We start from the raw sequence: 13,297 nt of genomic DNA on the forward strand, positions 1-13,297 counted from the left end.
CACCTATACAGGCACTCACCCACCTATACAGTCACTCACACACCCACTTAGTAACTCATACAGCCACTAACTCACACACATTCACCCACCCATAGAGCCACTAACAGTCACTCGGTCACCCCTACAGCCACTCACCCACCCATACAGCCACTCACCCACCCATACAGCCACTCACCCACCCATACAGCCACTTACACAGTCAGTCATCGCCCATACGATCACTCACAAAGCCACCCACCCACCAATATAACCACTCACACAGGTACTCACTTGTCCATACAGTTACTCGCACACCCAATTATTCACCTATATATCCACTAACACACCCATACAGCCACTTACAGATTAACAGCCTCACAGCCACTCAGATGACCTATATTAAAAATACTATCATCTTTACACTTACTGGATGACATTATCAGTTATGTCATTGACCATGTCATGAGTGATGAAAGATGTCTGGTCATAGTCAGTGAATTTCGGGGGCGTAAGTTATAGTTGTCTCATGTAAAGTATAGTTGCTGAATTTCACTGCTTCTGTATGAGAGAAATCTGAGCCTAACTATAACATCCCTGTAGCCTTTGGTTTTTACAGTGAAAATACACACATATATAATTATCAGATACAATAAAGTTTGTCATCAGCTTCTCACATCACAAGGTATCCATAGACTTTTCCAGTATTATATCTTTCATAGTTTCACAATTTTGGATAATGTCTGAGGAGTCCAGAAAACGGCGTTTTACGCCTTGCAAAACCTGTGAGAATTCGAAGCTATAGTTGGATCCCCACAATGAGTGCTTATACAGTCCGTACCCCCAACACAAATCAAAGCAATGCTAGTACTGCCGTACCTTTCTGTGATGACTCTTAAAAGGCAGGAAGGCCAGACTACTTCTCTAGCACCAGATAAAGAAAGCAGCTCATTCAGACTCTGACAGCGATGAAAGAGGACGTACATCCTCTAAAAGGCACAAAAATGAGGACTCTGCCTCATCTTCCAAAGATCAAAAGAGGGCGAAATCCCATTCCAGGGAAGCAAGTGCTGGGAGGTCGAGTGACAAGGATCATCCTCGACCTTCTCCTCCTCTCGGAAGGTCTCCATCTGCTCCTGTGACACCATTCATAGAGCCAGTAAGTCTGAAAATTCGCCCGTCTGTGGACGCTTCGACCACAACACTGTTGACTGCAGCTTTGTTGTCGAGATTGTAAACGATACAAACCGACTCTACGCCAGCGACTACAGCGCAGTCGATGACGAGAACGTCGAAAACCACCTTCCCCTTCTCGTCGAGGGCTCTGACAACTAGAAAGTCACCAAGCCCATTGACGACAGCCCGCATAGCGCCAGAAAACCCGTAATCGTCGCCGCCCAATATTCTGTCAATGAGGACTACATTGACCCCGTCGGCTGTACAGTCGACAACAACAAAAAAGACCATCTACATCTCTCACCAGGCGCATAGCTCTAAAATTTCACCATTAACTCCTGCAAAGCACTTCAAGTTTCAGGACTGTGGAGATGAAGGTCTGTTTGACCCTATGTAATGTCCTTCACAACTGAATGTGTAGTGCCAGGAAATGGAAGATGATGATATTGACCAGGCTCTGACCACTTACCTTCAAGGCGAATATTCTTTCCAGAATAGGATCAGGGAGGGGCAACCTCCCTGATATGATACCTTTGAGGTTCATTATCCCTACGAAGAACAAGAGGAGGAATATCATCTGCAATGCTCCTCTATTACAGTCCCTGTGTCTCTGGTACAGACCTATGATAAAGGACTATTGCAAAACATTTCCAGATGCTAACCCATCAGCTCTGCAAACTCCGAGACATAAGAATACTCTTGACTCTTCACCTTTTCAGAGAAGTCCTGCAGTATCCCTTCATAAAGAGAGACCTATTTCCTTCCCCACCTATCACAATAAGGGACAGTCTTGTTGAAAGTAACACCGGACATCGACCAGAAAAGGGTGAAATTCCGTTTGATGCAGCGATCGAAAGTCCTGAATGGGATGAGTACATCGTCCCTCTATCTGCTTCACCGACTCCACGTCCATCCTACTTGCCACCCAGATATAAAAGTTGTTCTCACTTCCTAGAGCTCACATCTAAGCTTTTCGACTTAGCACTTCCAACTAAGCATATGAAATGTTTCTTGTATGACTTTAAAGATGTGGCTTAACGCTCCATGTGGTCCATAACAATCTTGGACTATACTTGGCAGGAGGGACTCAAGTTAATGAACACTCCAGCATCTGCAGGAGCAGTATTGCTAAACAATATAGAGCACCAGAGAATGCACCAACTTATTGGTTAATGGCTTCACTGATTTCTAAGGTGTATGGTACCAAACATCTTGCCTTAATAAATCCTCTTTGATGACGGCATTGGATTTAATAATAAATTCACATAAGAGACCCTTTTAGAGGATCCCCTGAAAACCTATCAGGCACTGGTGTGGTTCCTGACTTGTTATCGCCAGCCTGCCACTATCAGACATGTTTCTGACCTCATTGAATGAGAGCCAGCGCTCCCAGAGGACAAAGACAAAGCCTACTCAGTTCGGAGGTGTTCCACACCTCCTCCAGGACTGGATGGTCTTCCTGGGCTGGAAGCTTCAACACCTCCTCCAGACAGGATGGTCTTCCTGGGCTGGAAGCTTCAAAGGCAATGCCGCCTTTGAAATCCAAACCAGGAACCTCCAGCTAGTGGGGGTGGCCATGCCCCCTTTCCTGCTCCACTTTTGGTAGGAGAAAAGGTGGGAAAATGAGTTAGATTGGGAGAAGGGTCCCCACTAGCCTACACTACCCTTAGGTCTGGGGCAGGTGAAGTGAACCCCTCACCTGAAGTTCGACCATCTTGCGATGGTGAGAAAACATCACATCAAGGCCAGGGTGGTGCTTTTTCCCACAGGAAGTGGTCACCAGATGGTGTAGACACCCTAAAGCTAAGTAGTCAATTGGCTACTACCTGTCTCCCCTTGTAACACCCCTAAATTCAGTATTTAGGTGGCACCTTGAGACCTGAACATCAGATTTGGCGGACAAGAGAAGACCAGGACAAAGAAGACACTCTGCTCGTGAACTAAACCCCTACTGCAGAAGAAAAAGGTGCTAAACCCTGCCAGCAACTCCCAGGCCTCTCTAGTCGCTGTTGCTGGGTAGTCCTGAAACCTGAAAGGGCTCCAAGAACCTCAGAGAACATCCAGCCTTCAAGAAATTGCTGTGAAGGTATCACTTTCCTGCACACCACAGGCACTGATCCTGTGAAGTCTGGTTTGTTGATGTGCTGCCCCAGATGACCTTGACACAGCACTGAAGCGAGAAAAAATACAACCGCTCCAGAGGGTCAGATCTGTCTCCCCACCAAGTTTGGAGACAAAATTACCTACCAGAGCCACGGCGTACCAGTACCCGGGGTACTGAACCCCCAATGGTATACACCAAGAAGAAAAGTCCACTCTGGACTCTCGAAGCACCAGAAGCAAGCTCCCGTCAATTCACGCAAGACCCACTGCCTGAGTGTCCCAGCTGTCCCGAAATCACCTCTCCAAGTTGCCTGCTCCTGACCAAGGGGACCTCAAGATGTACAACATTTGGCTGGCCTGTTATCTCTGCACCTGGCCTGCAACTGACCAACCAGCCCTGCGGTCCCCCAGGCCCTTGCGACCTCTTCCTTCCGAGGAGACCCCCCGGACAAACTTATAAGTTCCTCTTTGCAGTGCTTTTTCAAGTGGCCCCTTCATCTTTGCACTCCAGCTTCCAAAAATCTTGCCACCTCGGCACCCGGCCGATCGGGTACACTCCCGAATTTCTCCTGCTGGAACTTTGTACCCTGTCCGACATCGCCCTAAAAAAAGAAGTTAAACTCTATCAAAGCATTGCCTGAATTTCTATGCATTTTTCAGCTTTTTCCCCATTGTTTCCTATGGTCTGTATTTCTGCATACAAGTGATATGTTTATCGAACTTTGGAAAATTGGATCTCCGAAAATTCTTGGCCTTAAAACTGTATGTATGGTTTTAAAGTTATTTCAAAATCAGCATTATTAGGTCTTGCACCTGCGACGATCGCGAAGCGGTGTCGCTGCGAGACCCTATTGTCGTCGCCTCAGCTTACAAGGAGCCAAAAGGAGACAACAGCTGTGCATGCGCAGCATGCCGAAATCGGATGAGGTCGCACGCGCTCCGATTCCGGCATGCTGATCCCAGTCACAATGGAGCGCACACGCAGACAGACAGACAGACAGACACACACACACAAACCGAGCACACACACGCCGCCACCCCCGCGCGCACACGCACACAGACACACGAGCACACACACGCCGCCCCCCCGCGCGCACACACTCACACACGCGCCACCCCCCCCACCCACCCCCCGACAAGCAAGGTCTGAACGCGTAGACACACACGCATTACCTGGCATACGCGGGGCTTCCCTCACTCATGGGAGCCCCGCACTTGCATCAACGGCCTCATCCGATGCCATTTCTGACCCAGGGCTTCTTCTGCAGCCACAGCGGGGCTCTCCCCTTAGGCATGGGAGCCCCGCAGTGGTATCCGCTGGTCTTCACCCGGGTCCCCTTCTGGGACCCGGGACTTGCGCTTTGGCGCTGGGGCTCGCTCCTCACAACAACAGTGGAATGGCGCGCATGCGTGGACAGCCCCCGCCCTCCCAGGCCTCCTCACAACTGTCCCGGCGAGTGTCGTTTCCTGGAAGAGCACAGTGCTGAGTAGCGTGCCACGAGTGCGATCACTTGTTAATATTTTCTTATTGAAGGCAAAAAAATTAAAAAACGTTCTACTGGCGACTTTTCCGACTCCATGTTATTTCCAGAGACTGATCTCGGGTTATTTTATTGTTAATTTCATTTTCCTTGCGTACACCTGAATACTTCGAAAACAGATCTTTGACGGAGAGAAACCTACCATTCGAACTACTTTAATGGCGGCGGTCACACCATTCACACAGCAATGACAGATGGCCAAAGAGACAGTGTAATGACGAAAGCTGGCGCCATCATCCGTGGAGTGGAGGGCTCCCTGTCATTTAGAAGAGCCTGACCCAGCCCCGGACACAGGTCAGCTGCTGCCTAAAGATAGCAACCCCTGATTGACTTCGCTGATGCCCGCACCCCCCCCCCCTCGTCCCCCCCCTCCACCCTCGCCCCCCCCCCCCCCCCCCACCTCCCTACCCCCGCTGTTAGTGCAAGGGCACCGACTTTTCAAAGTCCAAACTGGCATCTTTCAACAGCTCTCACTGAAGGGCTCTGCCTGCCCCACGGTCTGTAAAGCTGCTGAGTTCCAATCTGATCGAGTCCTTCTTAACCCAGACGTGTTTGTTCAGCAGTTAAGGGCTTTTAGCAGCACACGATGACAGATGGAAATAGATAAGTGGCGGGAAGGAGTCTTCATTAAAGGACTTGAAATATGATGCACCCATGCTTGGGAGTCTCATGACCGAATTTCTTCAATAATAAATATTTTCAATACTGGTAAAATAATTTAACGTGACAATATCCAACGAACAACGACACTGAGCCTGGCTTAGGGCATGCATCACAAAGTTGTACTAGTGACAAATTTTAAAAGAGGAAGAAGGGTGGGGGTGGCTTCTTCACATGCCTCCTGTAACCCTACTCACTGCAGGCTGCGATGAGACATTTCGAGTTATCTCCTCTCCACAGCCAAATACAAAGATGCGAGCACCGCAGGGGTGGCTCCTCTCAGACATACAACAATAGCTTTCTGTCACTGGAATGACAGGATATTCACACCATCTAGCATTCTCTAGTTCAGAAGAGTAATAGACCATCCTAAATTTAAAAAAAAAGAGTAAGATGTTTGTAATTTTTACTTCTTGTTGCTTTCTTTACTTTTAAGTTGCTCACGTGATGATCGGATTCTCTTGGCATTAAATAGACGTCTGGTCAAGCGCTGGCTTCGGGCAATTGGTTGTTCTTTGGTTTAAAAGAGTAGTTTGCATGGAGTAGTATTGCCAAGTTCCCTTTTTTGGTGCAAAAGCATCCTTACTTAACTATTGACTTTCTTGCAAATTAAATCCGGGACGTTCAAGAACTAATCGCCGTTTTCATTTGACATTGCGCCACAGTGGCCCTTCCTTGCCTTAAAATATAATTATTACAATGAGGTTTCAGAATAACTATTTCATAATCACATGTTAAAAAACAAAGAAAACTGAAGGGAAATAAGAACAAGCTTTTGCAATGCTATAGGCTTTTGTGGTGACTGCTTGAGTTTTTAAAACTTTTAATCTATTGTGTGATACTGTGCTTTTAAACTACCTACAATCTCACCTTGCCATTCGCCCAGTGCACCCTCAGCGAAACAGACCTTAGCGCTGATAGGTGAAACTCTCCAGGGCTGACATCACGGACTCCCTCACTCGGTATTTAGGCGCGCTGATATGCGAGCGCGGCTAGAGAACTGGTAAGCTCCTGAGGCGGAAAGCCGGGAGACTTTTGTGGTGACTGCTTGAGTTTTTAAAACTTTTAATCTATTGTGTGATACTGTGCTTTTAAACTACCTACAATCTCACCTTGCCATTCGCCCAGTGCACCCTCAGCGAAACAGACCTTAGCGCTGATAGGTGAAACTCTCCAGGGCTGACATCACGGACTGGAAGCACTGTGGCCACGCCCACCACCCTTAGGCCACGCCCTCCTCGCCCCTATAGAAATGTGCTTCCCCCGGAAGCGCAGCGGACGGGCGCAGCGGGCGCGCCGTTTGCGCGCCGAAGGCGCGCCTAAGGCAAGCCCGTCTGCGCCCGTCCGCGACCGGATTGCGCCCAGCGCCAGCCATGCTGCCGGTCAATCCCCTTACACAAAAAGGATACTCTGGACAAGTATGGAATTATTGGCATTAAATACAGGGAAACCCTTCACGGCGTGCAGGCTCGACCTGACCCAATCGGATCTTCCACCCTCATGCCTGGTCTGTGGCGATCTGCTGGCCAACGCTCCACTCCAACAAAACAAACTGTTGAAAATAATACGCCGACCAATAATTACCAGTTCCCCTACGATTCCGTTTAAGGCAGCTCTACTGAACTGTAGATCTCTCCCTAAACATGTGGATGATATAAACCTATTAATAATGGACTCTGAGTGGGATGCTTTGTTTCTCACGGAAACCTGGCTAAACTTGGACAGTATAGCCTCTATCCCTCTTGCAATACCACCGGGGTTTAAAATAAGTTTCGCAAATAGAGAAGAAGATAGAAGAGGTGGCGGAGTGGCGATTATCTTTAAAGATAAATTTACACTGACATCCTCTGCTCCCACCACTATTCCTGGTATAGAGGGGCTACATTTCTGCTTTCAAATCAATCCGCAATTATCCCTAGCCGGCCTGCTCATATATAGACCTCCGGACTGCCCCTCGACACGCACCAGTGAACTTTGGGACTTAATAACCCAAAGCTCCCTAGCTCACCCTCACTATATGGTCCTCGGTGACTTCAATGTTCACGCTGATAGGCCTGATTGCCCCCAGACTATTCAACTTCTCTCTACGCTACAAGCCGCCAACCTAACCCAAATTGTTTCAGGACCCACGCACCGTGCCGGCCATATACTGGACCTAATTTTCTCCAACGTGTTGGATTCTACCGCCCTTCCTCCCCTACCCCTGGTCTGGACAGACCAATATTTAATTTCTTTTTTTATTTCCCTTCCTCCCCATTCCCAGAAAACAGGCAAACGTTCCTACATATGTAGAAACTGGGATAAATTATCTGCTGACACCTTATGTCCGGCTCTTGCAGTGGCCCTCCCCACACTGACATCGGATGTGAACTCCGATGCAGTGCTGCTAAACCGCTGGATAGGCAACACTGTGGAATCTATCGCTCCTGCTAAAACTGCCACATCTCGCAGAGAATCCCCTACCGCTCCTTGGTTTTCCGTAGAGTTGATGGAGAAAAAAAGAAATTGCAAACAGTTGGAGCGCCTCTGGAGGGCAAATTATTGTGAAGCAGCAAAAAACTGCTACAAAAAAGCCCTCCGACGTTTACACCAATCTATAAAAAAAGCCAAAAAATTATTCTTTGCAACCTCCATTCAACAAGCTGAGCAATCTAGTAAAGAAGTCTTTAAGATTGTTCAATCCTTTTTTAAACCAAGAGCCATTGACACTGAGATAATTCCATCAGAGAGACTCTGCGAAGATATCTCTGACTTTTTTGATAAAAAAAATTATCCAGGTCTATGAGACCTTTTCAAACCCCACACCCACTGTAATGGAGGACTTCAATATAAAAGACTCGCCCCCTTCCCTTCTAGCCCAATTCCATCACATCTCCCGTGATGAGGCCATGAGTGAGCTAAGCAAATGCCAATCGGGAGGCCCAGACGACCCTTGCCCACCAAAACTCTGGAAAGTGATGCCGTCAGCTATTGCTACACCTCTCCTCCATATCTGGAACACATCCATTGAAACTGGTACGTTCCCTGACTGCTGGAAACATGCCACCCTCCTCCCTCTAAAAAAAAAGCCAAATGGTGCCCCAGACGACTTGACCAACCTACGCCCCATTTCCCTGCTAGCAGCCCCCGGAAAAATGCTCGAGAAACTGATTCAACGCCAATTGAACAGTTTCATAGAGAATAACGGTATCCTTCATGAAACACAATCTGGTTTCAGGACTGGTTTCAGCACCGAGACGGCCCTTATCGAGGTTGCTGAGTCAATTAGATGGTCTTTAGACGAAGGGGCGTCAGCTATGCTGGTGCTCCTGGATCTATCGACCGCTTTTGATTCAGTAGACCATGGAAGATTGCTGTTAAGGTTAAGAGATACAGGTCTGGAGGATAGAGCACTGAACTGGCTTCAATCCTACTTAACGGATCGCTCCCAGAAAGTTGCATTGGGCACTTTCTCCTCCAAACCAAAACGGCTCTGGTGTGGGGTCCCCCAGAGGTCTGCACTCAGCCCGTTACTTTTTAATATTTACTTAGCCCCACTTTTTACCTTGATCGCCAAATGGGGGGTCAAGGCAATCTCATATGCCGATGATACTCAATTGGTTTTCCCCTTTGTTGAAGTATCTGAGATTGTTTTCAGTAAAATTAAGGGCTGCCTTAAAGACATAGCCAACTGGATGAACACTAATAAACTTAAGCTGAATGCATCCAAAACGGAAGTGCTATTCTTTGGAAAAAATACGCGTCCTACTCCAGACTTATGGTGGCCCCCGGAAATGGGACCAGCTCCAGCCCCTGGATCTAATGCGAAGAACTTGGGAGTAAGATGGGACGAGAATCTCTCTTTCTCCTCGCATGTTCAGCAGGTCTCCACAGGTTGCCTTCACAAACGTAGGAACCTTCGCAAATTTCTATCTCTCCTACCTCCTGAGTGCCGTAAAACGGTAGTCCACGCAACAGTTACCTCAAGACTGGACTACTCGAACGGCCTCTACCTTGGTCTCCCCAAGTATCTGGTGCAGCGCCTGCAGATCGTGCAGAATGCGGCTGCGAGACTTATAAAACCGATTCCATTTAAACATCATGTCTCTCCGCACCTTCGCGAACTGCACTGGCTTCCAGTGGCGAGCAGAATTAAATTTAAAGTTCTTACCCTGGCGTTTAGAGCATTAAAAGGTACCTGCCCTAACTATTTAAAACTTAGACTCAGCCGCTACCATCAGGACAGACATTTACGCTCCAACTCCCTGCTTTAGCTAACTATACCAAGAGTTAGGAAGGCCAGACTTGGGGGTAGATCCTTTTCTGCCGGTACAGCGAAACTGTGGAACGCCCTGCCTCTGGCCATTCAATCCACCTCGACAGAAGCAAGTTTTAAGAAACTCCTGAAGAACTGGCTTTTCATGCAAAAAACCTAGACATTTGTCATAGCTTCTGTCTTAAGCTGTAAGCTCTCTACTAGCGCCGGGACACCTCCTTGTGAGGTAGCTGTTCGCGCTTTACAAGCATCAGTATTATTATTATTATTATTATAGGTGTTGCTTTTTGTGAGAGTTTCAGCTATTTGCATTGTAAATAACAATGCCTTTTATTTATGTTTTAAAAATCAAAACATAAATAAAAAGGCATTGTCATTTACAATGCCAATAGCTCAAACTCGTGTAAATGCGAGACCTATTGCATTGCATTGTAAATAACAATGCCTTTTATTTATGTTTTAAAAATCAAAACATAAATAAAAAGGCATTGTCATTTACAATGCCAATAGCTCAAACTCGTGTAAATGCGAGACCTATTGCATTGCAAATGCTTGTTTTTACAAATTGGTATCCGATTTATTTTTGAGTGCGTCTCATTTATTATCTATTCGAGCACAACAAATGCTTAATGCTACCCTCTGATAGGCCTAACTGCTCGCCCACACTACAACAAAAAGAGAGTTAGTATTATCTAACTTTACCTCTGCCTGCCTGCCTTTTGGGGATTTCTCGCTGTTAGTGCACTGTACAGAGAGGCGGTTTCTTACATTATGCATATGCTGAGTGCTTTGAATTTGATATTTACCCCACCCCTCCTAAAAATAGGAAAAAAGCTTGAAATGTTTTTTTTCAGGTGACCTACGTTCTCTTTGTTACTTATGTTATATGTGGTTCTCCATTTTCCAGCGTTTACCCTAAAAACTTCCTTTGGAAGCCTGCCTTTACATAGCAGTATTTCCTCAAAGTCAAAAGACAAATTCATCCTTAAAACCCAAATAGATGTACTTCCTCCAACAGTATAGAGCAGCGCCATGATGCTCCCTCCGGAGCGAACGCTGCGCTTTAGAAATACCCCCTCAAAAATTTCAAATAGATAGCCGCACCCAAACAAACCATCGGGGTACTTAACCCCTTCAGCGCTAATGACAAGGGTAACTCGTCATGGAGTTTCCATTGATTTCAATGGAAATTACATTGAAGCAGCAGAAGAAGCATAGCATCCAAGTGGTTAATTTGAGTCATTACCTTGATACTTACATTTGGTGACCGGACATTGGGGAAGAAATATTTTTAAATGGTTTGTGCTAAAAGGATTAGATAATGTGTGTGTGGTATGTGCGGTTTAATTTCTGAACATTTTTATTTTTTCAGAATGACTTATCTGCAGAGTTTAGCAGTATGAGCGAAGAACGTACGTCTAGTAGAATCCTGAATCCTCTTTCTCCAGGTAGGTTTTTACAGTGCTCATTTTACTCAGAATGTCAGCTCGGACACGTTTGGAGTCCTTTCTCAGTGATAAAACGTTTGCATTGCTTTTGTCCATATGGTACATATTCTCTTTTTTTGAGTCTTCCCACAAGGCTAATATCGGAGTTTGTAGGTTTTGTTTGATAACGCAGTTGTCTCCAAGAGATATTGTTACTGGTTCTTTAAAATATACATATCGTGGCGTGGCTAGCGGCCGAACATGGCGGCAGCATAGAGGACTAGCTCCGGCAGGGAAGCGGCCTCCATCTATCCGCACCTTAATCCGTGGCTAAATCTTACCTCAGACGGAGGCACCGAACGCCCGAGACCGGGCGGAACTGGCGGCAAGTACCTGGACAGAAATCGAGGGCCGGATGACGGAGTTATCGTCGAGTGCTGATTCGATCGAAGCACAGGCCTACCTCCGGGGAGTCTAGTGGCAAGTGAAGCCGACCGGAAGTGCAGTCTGCTCGGCTACCACAGACAGGAAGTGATCGGTGCTGGGGATCCACCCCGAGCGACGGCCGGCGAGCGGGGTCCCTGTCTAGGGACGGAACATTTGCCATAACTGAAGGAAGCTCGTCGAAGGAGATGCCCGAGAATCTTCAGGAACGCCATAGAAATAGTTTCCTGCCGGGAAGGCGCTGACCATATGCTCCGTTAAGATCATCGGGGCGTTTCCCCCATTGCTGCGGGAGCTTCTCTTTGAACTAGACTGAGGGCCGCGCTGTGACGGTGGTTGCTCCTGGTGCTCCATCGCTCCGACAAACTGTATAATCTCCGTGATCGAACTATGGCCGGGAAAGGTGTTAAAGGCGGTACGACTCAGACTCGTATCGAACGATACACAAACGACAAAACCACTTCCCCTCCGGCGGATGGGAGACACTCTTCCACGAAATCAGGCGAACCTGTGGGGACGAAGAAGGCGACGCTGGATGATGTTATGAAGGCTCTCTCACAGGTTCAAACGACGGTGGGTTCCATCTCAACCGAAATCACCCTTATCCGAGCGGATCTTCACAAGATGGCCGAGAAAGTAGGTTCATTGGAACTGGTTACGAAATCGCTGGTTGAGGATGTCTCGGAACTACAGACGGCCATGGAGGCGGTCATGGCGGAAAACAAAATCCTGAAAGATAAGCTGGACGACCAGGAGGGCCGCTCCAGGCGGAACAATGTACGCATTCTTGGTGTTCCGGAGTCGGAGGGCACAAGAGCGATGGATCTGTACGTGGAAGACCTCATTAAAACACACCTTCAGCCTAAAGGACTGTCGGACTTCTTTTCAGTCGAGAGGGCACATAGAGTCCCGGGAGGTCAGCCTAAGCCAGGGGCCTCGCCCAGGCCAATCCTAGCGAGAATGTTTAATTACCGCGACCGGGATGTCATCCTTCAAGCGGCGCGGGTTTCACCGCCAGTGAAAATTCTCAACTCTACAGTGGCGTTCTTCCCGGATTACACGGCGGAGGTGGCCAGGCGGCGGAAGACTTTTCTGGACATTAAAAAGGAACTCAGGAAACGAGAACTTCCTTATTCCATGATCTTTCCAGCCAAGCTCCGGGTGGTGGCGGAGAACAGGACCTGGTTTTTCGACAACCCTGAGACTGCACGAGACTGGCTGGACGGCTGGCGTCCGGCCTCCCACTCTCGCCGCCCTGGACGGCTAAGAGTGGCCAACATCCGAACGACCGGGACAACGCTGGAGAAGCTGATATGAACAGTGGCAGAAGCTCGCCAGTTAGAGACAATGGCGACACGAACCAGGAGGTAGACTTATGAACACTCGACAGGTACGAGACATTATTGTATGGGACTGCGGCTGGAACCGCCATGGACACTGGGCCGATGGGCCTCTGCAGAGGGTATGAGGGGTCGCTAATTCCGGAGTACTCCTCACCCCCAACGAGCAAGTAACTGTGTGTTTTCTTTGGGGTGGGTCTAAGCACTCTGCTAAATTGGGGTGGCGGGCAGTTTTGAGTCCGTGTAGCAGGGTAGCAGGGCGGGTGGGGGTTCTGGGAACGGGGGGGTTTCGTTGGTTTGTTTGTTTGAATTGTTTGGCTCTACTAGTCATCTGGGAATTACTCATAGTCTCACATGACCGCATTCCATACACCG

At 47.9% G+C, this 13,297-nt stretch overlaps 1 protein-coding gene across 3 annotated transcripts in view; it reads left to right on the top strand.

Annotated features, from left to right (window-relative positions):
• CEP44 (centrosomal protein 44) overlaps nucleotides 1-13,297 on the top strand; it is a 319,162-nt gene that overhangs the window by 212,168 nt on the left and 93,697 nt on the right. For all 3 annotated transcript variants that reach the window (XM_086962444.1, XM_086962443.1, XM_086962445.1), the window contains exon 8: nucleotides 11,084-11,159. In XM_086962444.1, coding sequence (XP_086818570.1) covers nucleotides 11,084-11,159 — 76 coding nt within the window. The remainder of the gene's footprint in view (nucleotides 1-11,083; nucleotides 11,160-13,297) is intronic.

The sequence above is a fragment of the Lissotriton vulgaris genome, chromosome 3_1 (assembly GCF_964263255.1).
Source record: "Lissotriton vulgaris chromosome 3_1, aLisVul1.2, whole genome shotgun sequence".
NCBI classification, from domain to species: domain Eukaryota; kingdom Metazoa; phylum Chordata; class Amphibia; order Caudata; family Salamandridae; genus Lissotriton; species Lissotriton vulgaris.